The sequence below is a fragment of the Phasianus colchicus genome, chromosome 7 (assembly GCF_987193195.1).
Source record: "Phasianus colchicus chromosome 7, bPhaCol1.hap1.1, whole genome shotgun sequence".
NCBI classification, from domain to species: Eukaryota; Metazoa; Chordata; class Aves; order Galliformes; family Phasianidae; genus Phasianus; species Phasianus colchicus.
Window position 1 is genome coordinate 32,093,042 of NC_143442.1, and position 24,641 is coordinate 32,117,682.

Sequence of the window (24,641 nt, forward strand, 5' to 3'; positions counted from 1 at the left end):
GAGAATAGCTCTCTGGGTAAAGCACAGGCAGGGACTGAAGTATTTGGTTTCTTTGCTTGCTCTACCAGTCTTGAGCATCTCACCAAAATCTGTTTGGACCAGATTGGGCTACTATTACTGATGATAAGAAGTGCCTTGCCTGCTAAGTAAAAGTGAGGGGATCCAGACTGTAGTAAGCCCAGAGCAATGTATTAGTTGAGGATCACATGTTTTCCCCAGATGTTCTATTGAAAGATCTCGGTCTTGTCCAACTTCAGTATCCTCATTAGATGCACAAATTCGTGGAGGACACTATTCAGTATGAGTGAAAAGGATCTAGCATCTAAATCTAAAAGGATTTTTCAGTCTTGTGGGATCTTGTTGCATGATCATCAACTTGAGAAAATTCGGACTGAATTAACATTTGGGCCTGCTTAGTTATATCCCAAATTCAGAAAATCTGGTGGAAAGTGCTCACATGTCTGCTTTTTGGAGCCACCCAGGACAGCTGTGCTTTCACATCAATAAAAACCTTAGTGTTCTTATAAATAAGAGACCAAATTTTCTCGAGTGGATGTTACAAATAAACTGAATTGTTACAAATCAGTTAAAGCCTGAAAAAGCCCTTGTTGTGACAGAAACACATAGTGTTCAGATTCTGTTTAAAATAATTATTTTTGATATTAATAGATAAATATGCTGCAAAGTTCATTCTAGTAATACATTCTTTCAAGGTAAGCACTCCCATCCTTTGATCTGATTTCTGATCTTGGTTAATAGAGCTACTGGAGTAGATGGTGATGTCCACAGCTTTGAAGTCCTCAAAGCTGTGTAGCAGGACTGGAATTATGCAGTTCTGAAACTCTTAGTCACGTGGTTTAGTACATACACACTATGGATGACATTCAGCATCCCAGCTTCCATTTTCTGTAGGCTAGATATATAGCCTAAACTAGATGCCATTTTATAGAGGCCTGAACAACTCTAAGGGATGTTTATCCCGTTCTCATCTGATTTTCTAAAACAAAGGAAAAAGAATAAAAATAAGCCAACTTGAGGAGTAATTCATGCACTTTTTCTGAACATTGAGTAAGTCTAGATGACTGACTTAGATCAAATGCCAAACTTTTCTTGGTGTAGTTCTCTACCAAATTTCAGGGGGATTGCTCTGATGAGTACCTTCACATTTGTATGAATACAGATAGAATCAGGACTCCATTGCCAAGATAACAGCCTTGTGATTGTTTTTTTTGTAGTATCAGTTATAGAAGAAAGAAAAGTGTTGGCTGGACAAATAACCCTATTCTCTTTCAAGGGAGTTTCTTTTGGTGGAGCAGCTAGATGCTCCTAAGCATCAACAGAGAATTTGCTGTCTACCCTATTGATGTCTAATTGTTCTTGCAATGGAATATTAGCATTATTAAGAATTAGAGCAGTATCTGATCATGATGACATATCTTGTCAGCCTTCCAAGCACAGAAAGCTTTCATCATCCCAGAACTCCTCATTGTCAATACAGGTTTATGTTCAGGATCTTTGTATGTATGCAGTGGCATAAGAAGCACTGCTGTTAGATCCTTCTGACATCTTGGGAATACTGGTATAATTTTGTTTTCAAGATTCCCACTGTTTTATTCTTGAGTGTAGCCTGGAGGGCTATATTACAAATGCACAAGTTACTTTTAAAAGGCCAGGGTGTCACGGTGTGCCTGTAGTATTGCACTTGTTTCTAATGAAGTCACCCAGCAGTTGTACCAGCTAAGTGCCATGCCTGGTACAAGTTCTTGTTTATTAACACATGGCAAAAATAGCATTTGCACAAAAAGACCCTCTAGAATCAGTAAATCTCTCCAGACACAGATGGTTTCAGTGAAACAACAGAGATCTAAAACTTTGCCTGTCAGAACTGCATAATCACCATTACTAGACACAGGAAAATAATTAATTCATTGCTTGGCATTTTATTTTGGTCCATGTTGCATGTGTTTTTCTTTTGTTCAGCTTCATGTTGTGTTTTCTTTTGTTTTCTTGTGACTAGACTGCTTCTTTGTCAAAGATTCCTGCCTCAAAGTCTAGAGCAAAGTCATTGCTTCCTCCAAGACCCAGCTCAGCTTGCTCATTAACTCCTAAAAGGGCCACTTTTCTCGATACAGACAGTTATTATGTACGGCCCTCCTCAGCAGGCCCAAGAGACTGCTTGTCCTACTCAAAATCAGATGCTAAGGTAAGGTAGAAGAGTTGGTAGAGAGAGTTAGCTTGGAGATGTGTAGGTAAATTGTGTGGATCACATTCTCTCCCTACTGCGTCTGAGTAATTATTTGTGAAGTTTACCTGGAATTAATTACATCTAGTGGCAGGAGAATTGATTACCAGGCTACAGGATTTGTACTACAGAGTGGATACATACAAAGCAACTTCTCCAGAGGAAACATAAGTAAAATAAATAATTAGCAGGACATATCTTTTTTCTGTTGGGTATGGATGATATTTCATTGACTGCTAAGAAGTTATACCCATTTTGCACATGGGTAAGTGACAAAAACAGTAGTACTCATTTATCCTGCAGGAAAAGTTTTAAAAAAGGAATTTTTGACCAGTCAGTACTCTTTTTGACCAGTTAGTACTTTCTGAAAACAAATTCAGTCCTCATGGAGGAGGGTGTCGTTCTTATCACCTTTAACAAGGGCAGAAGCCAAATTCTTTGTATGTGGGACCATGCTGAAGAAGTTGCAGTTCATTCTAGCTTCCCCATGTTTACTTTTCAGTTGCACTGCAAATCTATCTGATGCTGAGTTGGTGACTATTATGTTGTATAAAAGCTGTTTTCACCATGCATAGTGTGTCTCATACTGTTTGGTACCATCGTTACATTTAATCATCATCAAATCATACATCACCTAATAATATGGTGTGCGGTGTACCCATACTGCAGTTACATTGCAGGTGAATTCCCATGAAAGTTTGACACCTGAACAGCAGAAGTGTTCTTCTACTTCTGATTTGTACTAAAAAAAATACACCAACCAAGTCTTATTCTGTATTAAGAACGAGACATGGAACCTGCCCATGTTAAGATCTAGGAGTATCTGCATCTGTCTTAAGCAGCTCAGAAGCTTTTGTGTTGTTGAAAATGATATCTATGATGGCTTCAGAGGAATTAGTTCACAATCCAGTACTCCACTAGCATCCTCTGCAGTCACTGAGAAATACAGCTTTAATTTCAGTAGGAGTAAAATCAGCTATTGATACTCAGTCAAATCCATAGGAAGAGAAAGGTTTTGTCTGCTGCAGAGGGAGGGTTTATCTTGAAGAAGCCATAGCTACAGTGAGATTGGCAAACTGCCACATTTGGGGAACTTGGAGGGAGCTCTCTCCCAAGAACAAAGTTCTGTCCACCCTTGGCACCAGAGCCAGCCCTCTCCTCCTGTGTGTTTTCATGCAGTAAAGAAGCACCAAGGAGCTAATCAGAGCATGGGAAGTGGCTAGATCCTCACAGTTCCTGTGTCAGTAAACTGCGTCTGTAGGATGAGGCTTCCCCTTTGTGTATAGGTTGAGAGAGATTACAATCTGGAGTATGATGTTTTGAAAACTAAACCTTCCTTTTTTATTTTGCTGCTATTAGGATGGAGTAAGCAAGAGTCCTGAAAAGCGTTCCTCTTTACCAAGACCTTCCTCCATCCTTCCTCCTCGAAGAGCTGTATCAGGAGATCGAGACAGAGAGGAGAACTCTCTCTCCCTCACAACATCCCTCTCTTCTTCAGTACGACGGACCACCCGTATGTTTATTTTTGCATATTAGCCCTTTCCTACTGCTGTGGGTGTCTGCCATGGCAAAAATGAGACAACCAAAACGGAGCAATACAAAATATTCTAAGAGATCTTGGAAAAATTAAGACCATTAATTTGTTGTTTGATAGCAGTGATCTTCCTGTGTTCTACTCTAGTCCTAGAGCAAAAGCACGCTCAAATGAGAGAAGTTAGATAGAGTAACTCACAGGGGGGAAATTAGGATAGTAAAATAGCAAGGTCCTTTTGTGAGGACTCATCCTATCAATTCACAGACTGAAAGAAACTCCAAGGCAAAAAAATAAATACCAAGAACTCCCAAAACTTTTCCCTAGATTTGCTTTCAGTGTAGGCCTCAGAAACTGGATTCCCTGCTTTTCAGTAGGCATTCCTCTGGCTTTAGCAATCAATTTCTTCCCTTTATAAGAGAGCCTATGGAAATAGATAATGAAATTCAATTAAAAAAAAAAAAACAACTGATTAATCTCACTGCTGTAGAGAGGCCCACTTGATTTGTAATTTCTGATCATTTTAAAGGTGAAATACATATGTACCCATTCAGTGTTGGGGCTCCCAAGCTTTGGGGGTTGGTTTGATCTTTCTCTTCCTGGGTAGTCTTAGCAAAGCCTTGCTTTAAGCAGCTTATGAAGATGTCTCAGCTGCTGTTCATTTGCCCTTGAGAGTTACATGTAAAGGTGGCAGCAGAAAGTGCAGTCCCACTACTAACCTGATTCTTGCCCTCAGTGAAAAGGACAAGTAGCACCATGAACAGGGGAATGAAGCTGCTACAAAATGTTACAGTATTTATTTATTTTTTAACTTGCATGCAGATGTTGCTAGACTGTGATTTTTAATCAAGGTCGTCTTCTGTAATTGCTTTTTTCACTTTACTACTGAAAAATAGCAATTGAACATGAGGGACATCTGCCTGTCCACACAACAGAGCTATGACTTGTTCATCAGCTGAGTACTTGCCTAGGATTCAGCTGAAAAGGCTAGATTACAAGTTGTATGTGAACAGAAGCAGCCAGGCATTCAGAGCCTAGTTTCAAGATTACAGAGTTTTCACAACCCTAGTTTAACCTCAAATCTATTGAAACTGATGACAACATTGTTACTGGTGAGTCATACTGTCAGACCAAGCCCTGAAGGTTGGATTCAGATGGTGCTTCAGTTCTTTTCCTAAGAGGAAATTGGTGTGTTGATAGTGTGCCTTTTGTAATGAGCTCTGCAGGAAGCATAGGCACTGTGGGCAGCGCATCTGTATTGCAACGTGGAGAGCTCAGTCACTGTGTGGGTGATTTATCAGCTCAGCCACACGTGACGAAGTAACTCTAGCAGGGTTGATTAGCAGAGGAGACGCAGAGACAGACACCCAGTCTGCTGTTACAGCTCTAGCTGACAGCCATCTCAGAGCTCTGTCTTGTGTGGCAGACAGGGTTGTATTCTTGGGAAGCACGGAAGGAAGAAGAGCTTGTATTTCTAGGATGTAATTATGCTTTTTTCTTGCATGTAGGATCAGAACCAATTCGTAGCAGAACAGGAAAAAGTGGAACTTCTACTCCCACTACTCCTGGCTCCACTGCCATTACTCCAGGGACACCACCAAGCTATTCTTCCCGTACACCAGGCACTCCAGGGACACCCAGCTACTCCAGAACCCCACATACTCCTGGAACCCCCAAATCTGCCATACTGGTACCTACTGAGAAAAAAGTTGCCATAATTCGCACTCCTCCTAAGTCTCCAGCAACTCCAAAGCAGCTGCGAGTTATTAACCAGCCTCTACCTGACCTCAAGAATGTCAGGTCCAAAATTGGATCAACAGATAACATCAAATACCAGCCTAAAGGGGGGCAGGTAAGGATTTCAGTCCGTATTTTCATCTGTATGTGATTTAATCTCACCTTTTGGGTTGGTATGGAGCAGGAGCCATTTTAAGTTTCCTTTCAAATGCTACTTCTGTTGTCACTGCCATTTACGTCGGTTGCTTAAGTGATGTTAAATTGCAGTGGTCAGGACTGTATTTCAGAAAATTATCTCAGAAAATTATCTCCAGAAAACTGTAACAGTACCTCACTGAGATCAGGGGAGAAGTTTCCAACAAGAGTTTGCACTCTGTGCCACAGATGCATTTCAGTGTGACCCTCACCAGTTTTTGTTTCCTTAGTCTTCAACAGCACCAGAAAATTAAGGAAGTTATCTTTAATTCAGGCGAGTTCAAATTCAACCTAGATAGATTTTAGCAGGATTGCACAGCACCATGACCTTTCCCTGTGTCATTTTGCATGACTTAAGCATTGTGTTGAATGATGTAAATGAATTGCAGTCTTCAACCTGGTAAATCCACCCCAAATTAAAGATGGTTGGAGGGCACAACTTAACTGTTCATTCCCACTACTTCAGGGTTGTAATAAGCAGGCTCAGGTCTTATATAAGCTGGAGAAGGCATATACATGAAGAAGAGATGAATGCATAAGAAGGTAAATCAGGATTTTCTGTTCTTGCTGTCTGAAAGCATATGAATTTGGAGAAGTTTTGATGCAATTAAAAGTTGAAAAATGAGAGAATGTTTCATACCTTGCACAGTTATTACACCCTGAAGCACATGATCATAAAGATTGCTGTCAGCTGAAGACTGATCATGTGTGTAGAATAACAAAATCCCTTGTTACTACAGACAGAACAGTATTTTTCAGGTAAGCAGGAGCTTTTGGAGACTGAAAAGAGACAGAGAATACCATAAATTTTCCTATGCATTCCCCTGAAGGGTATCTACCAAACAGAGCAATGGCCACAACTGGAATAGCCTTCTCTCATTTTTGGGCAGAGTAGAATTGGTATCATGCATGGCATTAAAACACAAAATTCTGCTCAATAAAACAAGCTTTCTACTTGGAAGAACATTTATTCTAGCTTACAGGATGAAGCAGTCCATTTTATTAATGTTTAAGTGGCTATAAACCCATTTACAACCTAAAAGAAATCCTATTCCATTTAGAAACAAAGAGGCTGAATGAAAAGGAGAATAAAGAATATAACCTATCAAAACTTATGCTAAAAATACAGAAAACTCACCCTTATGGCTGTAAACAGTCTTGTTGATTAATTTTTTGTAAAAAGTTTCTGTGCATTTTGTATTGATTGTGGGCACAACCCCACCACGAAAACACCCTGTATCCCCAGCTCTCTTTCACTTCCCTGAGACTGCTGAGTTACAGCTCTGGCAATTTGGGTGCTTTCCGGGCAGATCCACCTCTCAGCTACCTGCAGGGACAGGACTTGTGTGATAAACACAGTCCTCCATTCAGCTGTCCAGAAAGTAAGACATTCTAGAAAGTGGGTTGAACAGTATTTCCAGATCAGATACTTCTTTAAATATCTGAGTTTTGGAATATATTGTGGAACATACACAACAGTAAGGTTGCCTAGTGCTGCATCCAAAAAAAAAACAAAACCTGAAATAAAATTAAATATTGCTATACTACATTTACTGCAGGTCTTCCAGAGAAAAAAGCAGGCTCATATATTAAACAGTAAGGTATCTTTTAAGTGTGGATCCTGTTTTCATCAGTAAGTCAACATATTCAACATTTTCTGGGATTTGGAGAGTAGCCACTTACTTAGACAAAGTCAAGAAGATAATGCCTCTGCATAGGTTCTTCTGCCTTTATTTCAGTGAGTGTCTGTGTAGTTATTTTGTATGGAAGTCCAGCTCCCATCTGACATGCTGCACAGCAGACAGTCAAGCTGCAGAGGGGGTCTGGAGGACAACTTCAGATAGTGCTTCTGGATTAGTATGCTTTGCAGCAAGTTCAGCTGCTGGACATGGGGGCTCAAAACCACAACCATGTTAGCCTGTCCTCCTTCCTTTTAGTCTCTGTGGACCACAAGAGCAGTACAAGATTAAAGGAGCACAGTGAATTGTATTTAATTGTAAACACCATGTCTGGACAGCTTAGCAGTTCTCTGGAGTTGTACAGTCTTTTCTGGATAGCAAAGAATGTCCCAGTTTTTGGTATTTCACATTTTGGGGGATCACAGGTGAAATCTTCTGCCTGCACATACTGTCACAGAAACAAAAGAACTGTTTAATTCCCTCTGGTCTCAGGCCATTGAACTGCGGGTTGGGCAAAGGGAGAGCCAATGACTTTTTCTTTATGTTTTCCTTATGCCATCGTTGTTCAGTCTAGACAAGAGGTTTTAGGATTAATTCTTTGCCAGTATATGCAATTGAATTTTATAGGGTCTGTTTGAGGAACATATAAAAGCTAATTTAGTTTCCTTCTGTCTTCTCACTTCTTTTAATGTCTGGTGGCAAATAGTGCGCTGGCTAAAATGAGCTGTTATCTACTATCTGCTTTTAGTGATGATACATGGAACAAACAGAAAGCTGCTCAGTTTTTATAACCTGAACTGAAAGTGCTGATAGCAGAAACCACAGGAAAAATTAGCAGACAAAAAGCCGACATATATCTGAGCAAGTTAAGCACATAAACATGACATGCAAATCACTAAAGAAATACAGATATGCAGCCCAGCAGTGTCATTTGGAGACAGACTATGCTTTTACCAGAGGCGTATCTTAACCTAGCACAAGGTCTTTTCTTAGCTCACAGCTGTCTTAGAGAAAGCAGCCGCACTGTGAAACCACCAGAGGCTGAGGTGCAGAAATGAAGCAGCAGGGAAGGTTTGAATGCTATATAAATCAAGAAATGCAGTGCTTCAGCCTGGAATTTCATCAAAAGCTCATCAGCTAGCAGTTTGACTTGAATTTAGCTTTGACTTGCCAACCACAGAAAGAAAGGTAAGGAGAAAAATTACTCCACCTTACAGAAAAGAAAAAAAAAAAAAGAAAAAAAAAGAACATATTTCTAGTGGGAGAAACAAGCAAACACTGCTCTGCATTATGCTCCTACTAGGAATAGATGGCTTGAGATATGTTTAATTGCTATTCTGTAGTCTGGAGAAATGAGGGCTTCTCCATTTGGTGTTGTAGCCAGGAGGTGGTTATCTGGTTTTCTCTTTATAGTAAAGTATGGTGAAGTGTTATCATTCTTGGCAAAGCTCAGAGTCAACTTGCTCATGGGTATGTCTGCTGGGATTCAGATGGATTTTAGCACTGCATCAGCTGTGGAGGAAACGCTGTGCTTTCAAAAGCAACCCATTTGCATCTGTTATTTCTCAGACAGCCCAAGGGAAGCATGGGGAGAACTGGGGGAAGGGCTGGAAATCTTTTTCACGTGCCAAGACTTTGGTTTTGCTTTTCTGTTCAGACTTTTTGTCATCTTGAAATTATATCTATGAATGATGTTTGTACACAGCAGCATACAGAAGTGCAATTAACTCTTCATTATGGATCAGACAGGGTATTTATAAAGCATTGCAGGCTAGCAACCAAGGATAGAGCCAACTTAGATTTCTTTTAACTTAATTTTGAAAGGTATATATAAAATTTCAACCATGAACAAGAACTTTCAGTAGTTGTCAGTCAGCATAGCTCCATAAAAGCACATGGAGCTGTACAGATTGGAATGCAATAAATAAGGTCTAAATTATCACTAACTACAGTAACAGCCAGGCACCTTGTAGGGAGTAGGATGACACATATTAAAATGAAATACCTCAGCCATGTTGAAGAATGAATTGCTCCTTAAAGGTTTTTAGAGAGATTAAAGGGAGTGTTTGTACTATTTTCTGGAGTAGGCTGAAGGTACCAGGACACAGATTTCTCTAACAGCCTGAGTCATTTCATTGGCAAGTTGAGCGTGACCAGCATTTTCAGCAGAGCTCTGAGTTGTCTGGATTTTGGCAATAAAATGGAGAAGGTGGTTCTTATTGGAAAAATGTTCAGGCAATACACAGTCTGGATCCAAGCTGTTTAGTCATACCATAGTGTTCTCTCTTGCACGGTAAAGTGAAAAAAGAATTTATTTTGCTAGATGGGAAGGAACAGAAAAGGAAAGGATAAAAACCTTGTTTTTTATCAGGAAAATTTGGATTTGGAAAAGAGATGCTAGGGGACAAATCTGGTGAGCTTTGGGAAGATTGGCTTGCATGAAAAAATAAACACAAGGTGTTTTTTTCAACTTGAGCTGAACAACATAATTTTCTCCATTATGCTAGAGTAAAGAAACCCAGGCATTGCGACTCAAAAATGATTCCATAAATCTTGAAACTGATTTGAAAACTTTGATGCTTGATGGCTTGTTACTTCATTTTTGAAATTATTAGCATCCCTTCAATTATTAGCAACTGTTCCTTCTAAAAATTAAGGACTGAACTCTGTGGTTTAGAAAAATCTGTTTTGCTTTGGGTTTGTTTGTGGGTTGTTCTTGTTTGGTTTTTTTTTTTTTTGTTTTTTGTTTTGTTTTTTTCCCAGTTTAGGGCAGTACTGGAACAGCAATCTATGGGATCCTGGGTTTTAGCTGAATTAATTTTGCTCCCAGGATTTTTTTTTTACTTGGTGTACATGAATCAGTTTCTTTTGCCATCCGGTTCCTCATTTGCCCAGATTTAGTGAGGAGTATGATTACAGAACAGTTGCTGTATTTTATCTGTCTCAAATCTTGCTCTTTCTTGAACACTCAGTTAAAATGACTTTTTTTCCCTTGACTGTAAACTCTTCAGCATGGAAAGTTGTCATTTTGCTTTGTTTCCCAGCACAGTTATGCAAGACATCTCAGTGTTCCTGCATCACAGTCATGCAATTAGAATAAGGCTTACCTTGCTAGATGTTAGATTTACAGAGAAAATTCCAGTTTCTGTATCAGTTGGTAATTTATGAGAGAGAAACAAATGTTTTTTTTTTTTTCTGTGTGATAACTATGAAAATGACATCTAACACAAATCTGTGTCTTGGGACAATTAGCAACATGTATGTGATATTAATCAGTGGGCACAATTTAAGTTTTGGTAGTTAAGAAAGATGCACTCAAAATATTTTTTGCCCTTGTGTTATGCTGATGATGGTTTTTCTTCCCTTTACAATTAGGGACATTCCTAGATCAATATGGCCACCTTATTAATTAGATATATGCTGTGATCTGCAAATAGGTAGATTGAAGTTTGTAAGTTCTTCACAGAAAGACATCAATCAGCCACCAGTATTCTGTGCAAGTACTAAAGACCTGGTTGATTGCATGGCATCTCTTCTATTTTACTGACATTTCTAATTGAAAGTATGTGTTTTAAATTTTTAATTGTTTTATAGTTTATCTCTTCAGAGCAAAATATTGTATGGCTGATGTCTGCCTCTGGCTATGTTTCCAAAGGTCAGGAATGAACATATCTTCTTCCTCACCCTTTGCTAAGAATAAGATGAAGATGGTACATCATTTTGTCTGTGCTGTGTGTCCAGTACAGTCCTTTATTTTGAATCTCACTAGCATGTAGGCTGGCTCTTCCTCTCGTGTGTATATCTGGTTATGTCACGAGTGCAAATATGAACTCAGGTTCTGTTTGTAGATGTAGAACATTTGAGGCACAGTCCTCCTCTTCAGCGGCTTTAGTAGGTCAAAGAAATGCCCTTCCCCTTTCCTTTACTCTATCTGTAGCCTCTGCCAGGAGCATGAAATCTGTAGTATAATCTGTCCTTGGCAGCATATAGATTTTGAAGCACTGAGAACTGCTCCTTGATTCTAATCAGGTTTTAACCTTAACCTCACTTCTGTGCCCAACCAATTCTTGTTTCATTCAGTCCCTTTGTTAACCAGCAGGGCAAACACTGAAATAACATCTAGATCCTGGGATGTGTCTGTGTCAAATTACTGTGATGCTGTGGTAAGTAGGAGGAACCTGTCACCTTTGGTAAGTTGTTAGGAGTCTGGGAGCTTTTCCCAATATCACAGCCTCACAGCATGTTCAAGTGACAAGTGGAGCCAGGCTAGAGATTTTTTTTAATGCTTTAGGCTCAGTGTTTGTGGTATAACTTCTCAAAGGCCATAATTTTATGGCAGGGAGAACATTAATCATCAGCTTCTTCAAGAAAATATATGCAGAGCCTGTAATTTCATCAGCTTCTCAGTTTTTGTTCTTTGAGTATCTTTATTTTGGTGTGCACCATTGTAGTGAGCCACAGGAGAAAAGCAGGTGATGGAGTATCTGCCCAGACACTGATATGTTAGGAAGGGGCTTTCCCTGTTCCTGTGGAAGCTGAACTGAATGATGATAGGCAGCAATAAATCTTAATTCTTTCCCTTTCAGAAGCTATTTTCAGTCACTGATGCAGTGGGGCACAGCTGAACTAAATTCTTTCTTGCATTTCTCTGCCTTCTACTCAGTACTTCTACAAATTTCTGTTCACCATGAATATAGAGGTACAGTACTGCCAGAGGAGGGCCTGTTCCAGACCCCTGAGAGGAGAATTTTGTACATAGAAACTTTGAAATCGAAATTCACTTTCTGTGAACAGCCAGAGGGAGCCACATATATCACTGGGAGATGTACAGGTATTACCAGCCTGTTGCTTCTCATGTCAGCCAGCTTCACCCAGAAATATCCTTTCTGGTCTAGGGTAGACCAGACCACATCTGCTTCCTGTTGAAATTACCTGCCAGGCCACTAGAAGTGTTCACCCTTGTGGGTGTAGAGGTCAATATATGCCTCATCTAAATGAATCCCATGAAAAATACCTTCAATACTTGTTTTCCTTGCAGCTATCCATAAATACCTCGCATCTCCTGATACTTTGTTGGACAACATTCAAACAGCACAGAAGGCACTGGAGCGCAGTGGCCAATTCCTTCTGGAGAATGTCTAGAAGCAGTTGGTGTCTGTAAGGCTATGCTGTGTGCTAGACAGCATAATCTGCCCTGGGCTTTGCTTCTGGACCACTGTGGAGGTGTCATCAGAAGATAGAGCAGGGGAAGGTCTGCCAGGACTTCAGACAGAAGCCAGATTGATTGTTGGGCAGTGTGGTTTTGTGGAATAACTCAGCATTGTCTGTAAGGCTTAAGTTTTCCACTGTGGTTTCACTTTACCTGGATATGAGAAATGACAAACCAAAATACTACCTTCCAGAGCCTGTGCAGCATGTCTTGGCAACCCAGCATCGGTTCGGTAGAATTTAATTTACACATCTCAGACTGGCGTGTCCATGCAAGTGTTATGAAGGAGTCTATAAGGAGATTAGCCAATTGGGATGTTTAGGGAGTGTGAAGAAAAAGCATTCAGTTTTCTGACACAGATTACTACAGTGTTCCCTTTCCTGAATGAGAGCATGAGCAGGCTTGATCTTTCATTTACTGTGCACTCATATTAGAATATAGAATGAAAGTTCATATACATGCATTCCTACCACACCTCCACCCCCACACAAGATGTCCATACACATTTGGGAACATGGAGACCTTCCTGGTGAGTCATGGTATTTGTGCTGTCTCTATTACAGACAGATGCATCATTTAATTCCTTTCAAGTGCCATTATAAAAGTTTACCATTTTCTTTTTGTAGCTCTGTTCCCTTGGGAAGCAGTTTCAGTGCCTCCCTGCTTTGATAGCTACACACTTCCTTCTGAATTCCAGCTTCAAATAATTCAGTCTGTTTATCCTTTTTGTTTGAAAGCCAAAGATTCTCTTCAGCCTAAATGGTGCCTGTCCCTCTCTGGTACTTTTCCTCTGATGTTTACAGTCTGATTTCCCAAAGGAAACAAAGATCATGGAGTCATGCTGTCTGGCTGGCAGTCTTAGCTATCCTCAATTCATTTGTAACTTGTTGGCCAATTTCAACCATTGCTGGCAGGGGAGCAGAGGTTAGAAACACCTGCTGTCCCTCCAAGATGGGATGATAGTTATTGATTAGATTCTAAACAGAGGCTTAGCACTGTTACTGGGGAAACAGCAGTGATAACTCACTCCCTGCTCCACAGTCAGAGACATTGGCTCCTATTTGTGTAGACTAACCCACTTGGGAGAAAGCTAGGTGGGTATTGCTGGCAGGAGGGGGTAGGCCTTGCTTAAAAATACAAATAAATGGATTAAATGGTATAAGGCATTAATCCGCAGGAAACAAGGCTTCATTAGTTCATAGAATGCTTAGTTATTGAGGATGGTCATCACTTGAACATGGGCAGGGATACTGATGTATTCTGAGAAAGGGAGAAAGAGATAATTAGGGAAAACCTGGATCAGTGTACTTTCCACCTGTGCCAAATGACCAGCATAGCATGTCTGCATCATTCATCTCACTTCAGTCTTCAGCACAGGACATAAATGATACACAGGTCTCCTGCTAACCCTGCTACACAGAGGCACATTTCATCCACAGAGAAGATAGTTGTGTTGATTGTTCCTTTACATACCTGCTAGCTGGGTTCATGACACTCATAACCTGTCAGATATTTGTGTGCAAATCAAACTTTAGGCACTTTGTGAAAGGCACTCTCTCAACTTATCACCTTGCTTTGGCGTCACTTTTAAGCTACAGGCCCCCAGACCACAGCAGTGAGGTCTGGTCATGACCAAAGTCAGCATTTTTCAGAGCAAGTGCATCCCTATGGCCATTGCTGAGAGGTGCTGCTTGATCCATTGCTGAGATAGATGAGCTCAGAAAGTGCTAGGGAGGCTTTCTGTTTTGCCCAGTCCTGTCTGGCCTGAAGCTCTGTGGGAACCAGATCTGACCGCACATCTGATGTGTGTTTCAGTAACTGATGTGACACCTGTCTTGTATAGTGCTGGAGTACATTTTTTTAAACATATAGTATATTGAGATAAAGTACAAGCCTAAAACTCCAAAGGCATTTCCTTTCATTTTTCAGTGTACACTGATTTACTTGCATGGATTAAGCAGATAGGAGAAAGACAGAACTATCAGCTTGCCTAGTGAAGATGCCCTTCTGAGGGGATGAAGGTGACCCACTAGTTGTATTTTCTAGTGCTCCCATCACCCTTGTTGCTGAGCATGCCATCACCGCAGATCTTTATCAGTTTAAGCAAGGAAGCAATTACCATTCCAGTAGTTTGATTGATACAGTAATTACTTTGTGTGTAATAAAGGGGACCCACAAAACAGCTTGCCATGAAGAAATCCTTTGCATTAGCTGCGAAGTGGCCCCCTAAAAATTTCTTCTTGGTATCTAACTAAGTGTGGTGCTGTGGTGTTATTCTTGTTGCAAGGACCAAGAGCTGCAAAATCTGATATTCTGGTAAGGTGGTCAGATTGGCTTTTCCTAGTTCATGTGAGGCACAGAGGAAATTTGTCATTTGTTTCAGATTTACCAGAAAGTCTGGGACAGTTTGGGGAACTGGCACCGGGAAGCACAAACTGCTGCGTGAAAGGCTAGAGTGCTGAACTAAGAAGAGGGTTTCCATCTTCTTGTGGCCGGTTCAGCAGAAATGCTGGCCATTGCTTTAAAGAGTCTAGCACAGACTTTCCAAGAACTCCCATCTGAGAAACTAAGGAATTCTTTGAGCTTTTCAGGGAAAAGCTGCCTCTCATATTTTCCAGTATTGAATCATCTCCCTTTGCATTTCACCACCAATTCATGAGGTAGAAAAAGAGCAACATAATGTGTTTATTTGTGCTGTGGTAACATACTAAGTGTAGAGATTAGTGTAAGTACAGAAGGAGTCACAGCAGGAGACAAAATTACTCTGGCTCCCTTGTCCTGCACCCTGATGGAGTGTCTGTATTTTATGTAGTAAGTTACCTTCGATTCCTTTTAGGTTAGGATTTTAAACAAGAAGATCGATTTTAGCGATATTCAGTCCCGGTGTGGTTCCAGAGATAACATCAAACATTCTGCAGGGGGAGGAAATGTAAGTAGCACAGACACCCTGTAAGCAGGCATCTCCACTGTGATGACCCACCTTGCACAGCCAGCTCCCTCTGTCTCCCTTCCTCTGAGCACTCTTTTCCTTCTTGCTAACGTCTCACATGTGAGTTTGGTCTAGTAGTTGTGTGAGCCCTGTGTATGCAGTGGTGGTCTTCTGATCTTTCTTCACAGAACACAACACATTTCCAGGACTTGGTCAGGAGAAGAAAATGAGAAAGACAGGTCATCTCTATAAACACCCAGGGATACCAACAGTAAAGGTCCAGTGTGAGCCAAAATGGTTTAGTGCTTTTCATGGGAGTGGCCCGAGAAAATCATTTCCAGAAAGAGACTCCAGCTCACAGCTGGGCATCCTCAGCTAACCTTCTCAATTCTCTACGTTCTTCAGAGAGAAAAAAGATACAAAGAAAATAAGGATGAAGAAAGCTCAGAGAGAGGGTGCAATCAACTGGTGTATGTGTGCTAATGCCACAGCGTTATTCCAGTACAACCAGCTGAGGTTGCTCAGGGTTTGATCAGGCACCGGTTGGTTCCAGCAGTCATATTGGAATAGGACATCACGTCATCTGCAGTGGGAAGTAACCAGATTCACTGGCTGGCTTAAGTCACTGCTGGTGACATAAGAAAAGCAGAGACATTGCAGTCAGCTTGGAGCTTCTGTGTGCATTGCTTGTCCCAGCCTGAAAGGGCTGCAACTTCCTGCTGGGGACAAAGCAGGATTGTGGCTGTAGGTGTTCCCAAGCTGGGCTCAGCGCAGCCATGGCAATGCAGGAGATGCAGAATGGATGGAGGGTGCCTGTGCTGCTGCCTGGCTGAGCAGTGCAGTGCTGCTGCCACTGGTGACCGAGCACCAACTGAGGTGCAGCTGCAGGAGTTGCTCTCTGTAGCGGATTGAGCTAAAATGCATACCATGTATAGATGGCAAAAAATATGAAACAGATGGCCAAGAAAAAAAGTCATGGAAATATTCCTACTTGCCAGGATGCACGTTCAAAAACAGTACCAAACAGCGGTTTGGAGCATCCACCCTATAGGGAGGCTCAGGAACATTTCAGAAAGAACCCACAAACTGATCTGCTTCATCCTCCTCTTCATTTTCCTAATAGAAAAAGCTTAACCCAGCTCTGTCATTTTCCCTAGGTGGAAAGGAAGCTTGCTGTATTAATCCAGCATTTCCTCATTTGTGGCATGGTCTTTTTTTACTAACCGTCTCTCCTTTTCCAGTGGTTTGTGGAAGCTTGGGCTCTTCCTCTGCAAGGCTTGTCTTTTTATTTATTTTATTCTTTTCACTCTTGTAATTTCTGTGTGTGTGCTTTTAACAGGTACAGATTGTAACGAAGAAGATTGACTTGAGTCATGTGACTTCCAAGTGTGGTTCGCTCAAGAACATTCACCACAAGCCAGGTATCGGTAGAACTTCCTACAATTTCTGGGATGTGGGACAAAGGAAAGACTTGTACGTGAAGGGGAAGTCATGGATGATACAATCCTCTTTTATAGTTCTGGAGAAAGTAAATATATTTGGGTAATAGAAACACTATTCTTAGTTCTTTAAATGTGTAAAGACATAGATGTGTGGAACTACCTCCATCACATTGGAGATGAGATAAAAAGTTGTACAGAAGGGTGCTGCTTGTACAAAATGTCAGTTTGATAAAACACTGATATGCGTGCTGAAGTTAGCAAAGTATTTAAGTGTCTGCTTAAATCAAGCAGGCTGTAGCACAAACTTACAGTTTGAATATGTGTATTAAAGGTTTTGTATTTTACTGAACATGCAGTGTGTTATTCTGTGCATCTCTATAATCACTAGAACTCAACTAAAAGGGAAGTAATCTGAATGTACCCATTTGCATTGTGTCAGACCTTCTCCTGAGCCATTCCACTCTTTATTTCCTTTTCTTGTGTAGGAGGTGGACGTGTGAAAATTGAGAGTGTGAAACTGGATTTCAAAGAGAAAGCTCAGGCTAAAGTTGGTTCACTTGAAAATGCTCACCACGTACCTGGCGGTGGTAATGTCAAGGTAAGGGGACAGCCCTCAGGGAAATGCTACCAGTGTGCCTTCAGCCCAAATTCTTCTGTGAATTTCTAGAGCTGTGAATTCGGTGATGGCTCTAAGTTGAGTAGAAAACATCATTTTGTTCTGCATCAAACCCGTTCACGTACCACTTGCTCCCTGTGGAATTTGGAATGATCAGGCTCGCATCCCCATCTAAGATTAATGTGAATCTTGTAGAAGAACCTCCTGTAGTTTGTGCCCTGGCTTTCCATTTAAAACCAACCTTGTCTGGAACCATTGCATGGCATAGGTATGATACAATAAACTTGTAGTGTGGTTATCCTAGAGAATTGGGATGCTATGTGAAACAGGAGGAAAACATCTTGAAAGTAAGACATTCCCACAAGCATTTGAAAATACAGATTTCAGAAACAAATCACATAAAATGCCTACTAATTTCATACAGCTATGAACTGTGCTCCTGCTAGTTCAGGCATCCATCAGAGACAGAAATATTAAGAGTATATAACATATGCATTAAAAAAAGAGAGAGAATCTTCAGTTTCAATCCTTCTAGGAAATAAAGAAGCTTCAGTTCTTGTAAGAGTCATTTAAAAAAAAAAAAAAAAAAAAAAAGGAGAGGCAAAGATGTATAATGAGAAAATTTGTTAAACATATCATGTGTTAAACTCTGCTTTCCTGCAACAGATTGACAGCCAGAAACTAAACTTCAGAGAGCACGCTAAAGCCCGTGTCGATCACGGGGCTGAGATCATCACGCAGTCACCAGGCAGGTCCAGCGTGGCTTCACCACGCAGACTCAGCAATGTCTCATCCTCTGGAAGCATCAACCTGCTTGAATCACCGCAGCTTGCTACCCTCGCTGAAGATGTCACGGCAGCCCTCGCCAAGCAGGGCTTATGAATTTGCTCATTTTGCATTGTATGAAGTAATAATATTTAGGCATGAGCTCTTGGCAGGAATGGGCTCAGAGCAGATGTTACATTCATTTTTACCATGTCTAAAACTAAGTCACATCCTAAGACTTGTAGGTACCATACAGTTAAAAAACAAACAAACAGATAAATATTAATAGATGCAGAAATTGGCCTGATCTCCATTTACAACAGGAAGACACTGGCTTTATATGGGTATACAACTGCAGTATGTTACATTGGACAATTATTGTTGCTCTGCTCTGTCTTGCATGGAGTACCGTACTACAATAAAATGCATTTTTACCTTTCATGTGCCTGAAGGCCATCCATCTCTTTCTGAAGAGCCTTGTTAATATCCCAAGTTGCTCATTTCGCTGTTCTGTTGATAGATGGGGAAAAAAAAAATGAAAAACTGCCCATTGTAAGTTATTACAGGTTAGATTAAGAGTCTGCTTACCAGAAGGAAGGGCATATAGAGAAATTCAAGTTTAATTAATTAAAAAAAAAAAGTGATATTTTGTATAAATGAGTAGAACAAAAGTTGAATTAAGTTATTAACATTTTTTTGGACCTGGATAATTATGTCGGTGTATAGCTGATAAAGCCGATAAATTATTTAACTAATAACTAAAACTATTAGTTGAAAACATTGAATCATGCTTGGGGAAGTGACATAAAAAAGCTGTTGAAAGCAAGCACTTCCACCCCAATGGACTTGTGTCTGATTAGGAAGTTGGTTAAGCGGCTAGATTTGTGTAGTCACCATCAGTTTCACACCTTTCTGTCTGTTTGATACAGTATTATAGATATATATTTCTCTGTGGCCATTTGTGAGACGCCCTCTTCATATACTTGAATATTCTACTTTATTCACAGTATCTGTGTCTCTTGCACCCTTTGGTGTTGCAATTTTAGGTATGTAAAAGTAGATGTTAGCAGGGTTTTTTTTTTTTTTCCCTATTCATAAAAATACATTAAAAAAAAGATGAAAACTTTTAGCATGAAGTTGCTTTCTGTAACAACTAAAAGCCGTGACCCTGTTTTAGTGCCAGATGCAAGTCTCTTCTGTGATGCTAGAAAAAGGATTCCTTCCCTCCTCCCTCCCTTTCTTCACAAAGATATGATTTTTGTGGGGTCCAGAAGTTTGTAAAACGGTCTCCAAAGATGGCTGGGTTTGGATTCTGGATTTTTTTTAAATCCAAAATAGTGTGGGTTTGGCTTTTTTTTTTTTTTTTTTTAAACTCCTATAGTAACAGCAAATGTTAGATTTATTTATTTTGTTTTTCTTTTGCTAAAGTTGAAACAGAAAAAAGTATTAAGGTGTCGTTTCCACTCCTTCAGTGATATCTTATGTATACACTCAGGCACTCAGATAACAGTGATAAACATAACAAGAGATGCCTGTAAATTATAGTACATGAGTAAATAAATTGAGCTCCCTAGACTGGGTTGCTGTAGTGATTAATAAATAGGGCATCTTAAAATCTGAGCAAAGTGGGATTATATTGACTAATAAAAAGTATAAGAAAAAGTGTGCATAAAAAGGGCAGAAATATATAAACATCCAATCTAACGGAGTTACCTGCGGGAGCTCCAACACTGTCTTATGGACACTAAGAGAACACTGAAGGTAATATGGGAGTATTACTCATCGGCAGATAATAATCTGCTGATGCTATATGTACAGTAGACATTATGAAATGACCAGTTTACATTCTTGCAGATTGTTTGATCTTTTTCCTTTTGAAATCTCTTAACTAAACTTTGCACTGTCAGTTGAGCTATACTAATACATGTATTAGGTTAACATTGTGTGCTGGAAGCTTTTTATCTGTTCTTTTTGCTCCTTAATTTCTATGTGTGCGTGTGTGTGTTGGGTTTTGAACCAAAAAGACTCTAGAGAACATTCTTATGACTGTGAAGGAGGATTCTAATAATTAATAGCACAGGATTCCACGTGATTCAGGTTGCAAATGCACGGTTACTTGGCAGTAAATCTTCAGTGGACCAAATGAGGATTTTGGCTAAGCTGTCACATAAACAAAATTATGAAAACTATAAATTTTACTGGAAATGTTAGCCCAACACACAACATTTCAGCACTGCAAAAAGCTTTATCACACTACAAAATTCCTAATACTGTTGGTAAGTCAGTTGTTTTATACAAAGGACAGTGAGCTTGGAACTATGCTAAATGGGTTCTGATTTCTGCCTTGTATTTGTTATACTCTTGTGTAATCGTATGAATTCACATGGAAACAATGTCAAGAGAGATGCATTAAAAGCCTCTTCCCATTTTTTTTCCAGGAAAGCAAACGACAGAAAGAAAAAAAACACAAAAACTACTAAAACAGTATCTACATCACATTGCTCTGATCACATAATCGATGTAAACGAGCCTTGCAGTGTGGTTTTTTTTATGCCTTTTGCAAATGTGGGAGAGTCTATGGTACTACCGAACCTCAGCTTCTCTGAAGCTGAACACCAGCTAGTGAGAACAGTGTTACTTGAGGTGTTTTTTTTTAATTCTGCTTTTAAAATTGACATACTCTAGGTAATGATGTTTAGTTAATCCACCTACGAGTACGAAGTTAGAGTGGTGTAACGCACCAAGACATTTATTTCATGCATTAAAATGAGCTTTCTTGTCTTGATTCAAGCAAAGACCTTTGTAATTGTAATCATCCCTCCATAGAAAGAATCCTAGAACGCTGTGGACTTAGATGAAGGTAAAAGAAATTAAGAGTTTGTGCTGTTAAAAAAAAAAAAAAAAGAAGAAGAAGTTGTTACATGACTCTAGATGTTCACTAAAAAAGTTCATATTAATCTTAATTTATCGAGAAGAGGGTTGGTTTTTAAAGGAAGAAACTGTTTTGTAAATATGTAATGCCCACTTAAACAAGACAGAGCCAGCTTCCTGGAAACTGCATCCTTTGTTTCTTTTCCACAGGCATGTTCAGCCAGCAGGTACACTGGGTGTCCGAGACCCGACTTTGTAACAAAGCAGAGATAATCCAGAGAAATGGAACAGCAAAAGATGGGATGGCTAGGGGAGAGCCCCAAATTAATAATCTGTAACGCTATAGAGACAAAAGAAAAGGGGCTTTTGCCCCATCTGCAGACTCCTGTTTCTGTGTAACCACAAGCAGAAAGAAATCCAAAGTGAGCAAACCTCTGTCCAGCACCAGTAAGGGAAAAAAACTAATACCGATGAGGATAATTTTGTGCCCGTTAGGGCCATGTATATTTTCACTGTACAGCAGTAAATGGTATCATCCATTCAGTGCTATGCTAAGGTACAGTAGTAGCCTCATCGTGGCTGCTTACAAATAGACGCTTGCCTATCTACACGACCCAAGGGGAGTATGAAGGCAGCCTGTGTGTGTGCTACCACACGTGAGCAGCAGTTTTTGCCACGCTGGACCAAATACCGTTCCAAACCCAAGTACTCGTGTCCCTTCAAAGGCAAACGCCTTGAAGAGTTGATGACGTTCGCTATGAGAGCCGAAGCAGGTAGTCTAGCCTAGGTGTGTAGAGTTCATTGCTCGTCAGACCGCTAAAGCAATTCCCGCTGCAACTCAAGCAATTCCCACTGCAGGAAAGTAAATGAGTTTCACACTTGGAAAAAGCAAGCATATAAAAGCCACTTCAACTTTAGCAAAGAGAAAAAGCCAACGAATGAACATGCTGTATGCTGGGATTTCAAGGAATGCAGTCTGCTGTTACAAACCTGTGTTTTTTCTGATAATTCTAGAGCCTGTTACCATAAAAAGAGGCATTTCTTGAATGGCTGGTGGTAGGTAGTTCATGTTTTTCAATCCGATTTGCAATTGTATTTGTTGCTGTATAGTGATTGTTTTGCAAAATAAAATCGCTTGTCATCTAACGGCTCGTGTTGGTTTGCACTGTTTGTGATGCAGCGCTGGGCAGCTCAGCCATTCAGGATCCTCACGCCACAGACCTGCTGCCATTGCGGGCATTCTGTCAGAGCACGCCAAGTCCCAGTATTGACAAAATATCAGATTTTACTCATAGCAGAGCAAGATTTTCCAGTGTTGCGTGAATGAATTCTCTCAGCTAGCGGGTCCCACCGTGCGTGGAGGAGCACAGCCCTCCCGACCATGCGGCAGCTCCCCCTCGAGCCGCTGCTCCGACGGCACGCCGTTCCCGCCCTCTCCCCACAGCGCCAAAGCTGCGCCCGCTGCGAGCCTGCGGGCTGCCTCGCGCCTCCGGAGGCCGCGCGGTGACCGTTGGTGCTGTGAGGGGAGAAGATTTGGCGGGACGGCGCGGCGCGGCTCCAGTCGTGAGGGGCTCGGCTGGCCGCGAGTGAGGGGTGAACGCGGCCGGCCCCCCGCAACATGGCGCTTCGAGTGGACTAAAGGTAACTGGGGCTGTGGGCGGGGGAATCTGAAGAGAATGGGGGCAGCATCCCGCAGTTGCTGGGCTGTTGGAGGTACTTCGCTCCTGCGGGGCCGTGAGGGAAGCGGGGCCCCGTTAGAACTACTGGGAGCAAGGCAGGGCTGCAGCGAGTGGAAGGATTGAGAGATTGAGAACAAAAGGATTTAAGCACTTACGGCTGGAGCAGTAGTTGAGGACAGGTGGTAAGAACCCACTTCGTCCTTTCCTGGGGAGCGACGGCGAGATGGTATTTGTGATATTCCTTGTGCCTCATCACTCTGCGGGTGGTGTGTTCTGATTTACCAACAAGCGTTGTGCTGGAGCACTGCGCTGAGTAGGAGCTGTCGATCAAACCTTGATCAGCTATGGTTATGGAATGCTGGTAGCCCGGGAATCCTGCTGCAATGTTTGCTGTGTGCACAGAGGATCTGCCCCTCTGGAATCGAACAGGAGAGTCCCACTGTTTTTCTCTAGGAAAAAGGTGATGGATTGGTCTTTTTGAGCTTTTGTTTGGGCTTCTTTTGTATTCATTTCTTGTTTGTTTGCGGTTTTTTTTTTTTAATTTATTTTCAAAAACAAATCAGGTGTTCTTAATTACCCTTCTGCATATCCTCGCTCTTTGTGCGCATTCACATGTGCGTGGTGCAGTCATTAAGTGGTAACTGCAGGTGAGAGGGTTGAGAGTGAGCACGGGGCCAGCAGCTGGGGCATGAGTAGATCTCAGGTCTGGATGAGGATTTCGGCGTATGAGTGTGTGAAAGAAGTGTTTTGTCTGCAACAGTCTTTATGGCTGGCTGTGCTGGTGTCTTTCGTGTGTGTGTGTGTGTATCTCTGGGATGCAAGTAGAGCGGGGTTGAGTCTTCAGATGAGAAGGCAGCATCCCTGTCCATTGGTCTGAGATGGAGGCTCTCAGGGCTCCAGAGACCAGGCAGAAGGAGACCCCAGGCTCAGGTGTGGTAAGGAAGGCAGCTATTTATGGCATCCTTTAACACCTTCTTCTCCATTTGAAATCACGATTCTGATCTCTTCTGTGTCTTTCTTCTCCTGTCTTGTGCATTTATATTAGCTGACACTGATCTGAGAAGCGATACGCAAGCTTGAGGTAGCTGTGATAGAAGTGGTTTTCCTTGAGCAAAAATTTTAGATTTTAGGAAAATTTTTAGGAAAATCAAATTAAGGTCTTTCGCTTTTCATTCTGCTTATTCTTGCTTCTGCCTGACTCCAGCTTTTTCTTTCAGGCAGCTGTTCTCTGTTGATGTGATGTTATTTCCCAGGAAGGGTGGGGAGATAGTGGAAGCAGCTCTGCAGGGTCAGTTGCCATAGTCTGTCTGCCCAGGAGACGGCTGCTTGTTCTGAGGGGCCTGATGCGATGGAACAATTTGATTGCTTAGTGTTGAACTAAGTGATGTGGGTTGGACTAGCAAAAAAATCATGAGCCTGAACTCCAAGAAAGAGCTGTCTGCCTCACTAAGGGTTCTCCAGGCTGCAACTGATAGGCTTTTAGAAAAATGCAGAGCCAGATGCAGGAACACCTACTGCATGTCCTGAAGCTGGGTTAACCATGAAACCAGAGGGAACTGGCAAAGGTGGAGAGTGTAGTGCATTGACAGAGTTGGAAAGACTTCTGCAGGCATTAGTTTTATTCTGCAAAGATGATATGCTCATCAGTACAGTGTGTTATGACCTCTGAGATGCAGCTAATGTTTGCTTATTTTGCTCAAGCCATAAACCAACTACCTGCATTTCTTATGCTTCAAGAAATTAGGT

The 24,641-nt window shown here is 41.2% G+C and overlaps 1 protein-coding gene across 9 annotated transcripts in view; it reads left to right on the forward strand.

Annotated features, from left to right (window-relative positions):
* The window catches only part of MAP2 (microtubule associated protein 2), a 158,497-nt gene extending 135,857 nt beyond the window's left edge, over positions 1-22,640 (forward strand). For 2 of the 9 annotated variants that reach the window (XM_090144427.1, XM_090144428.1), the window contains exons 9-15: positions 2,018-2,203; positions 3,602-3,755; positions 5,282-5,625; positions 15,430-15,522; positions 16,862-16,943; positions 17,450-17,562; positions 18,247-22,637. In XM_090144427.1, coding sequence (XP_090000553.1) covers positions 2,018-2,203; positions 3,602-3,755; positions 5,282-5,625; positions 15,430-15,522; positions 16,862-16,943; positions 17,450-17,562; positions 18,247-18,462 — 1,188 coding nt within the window. In that variant the 3' untranslated portion in view covers positions 18,463-22,637. Of the gene's footprint in view, positions 1-2,017; positions 2,204-3,601; positions 3,756-5,281; positions 5,626-15,429; positions 15,523-16,861; positions 16,944-17,449; positions 17,563-18,246 lie in introns of all 9 variants that reach the window. The other 7 variants (XM_090144433.1, XM_090144434.1, XM_090144431.1 and 4 more) reach the window with 5 other exon arrangements.
* Positions 22,641-24,641: the final 2,001 nt, after the last annotated feature.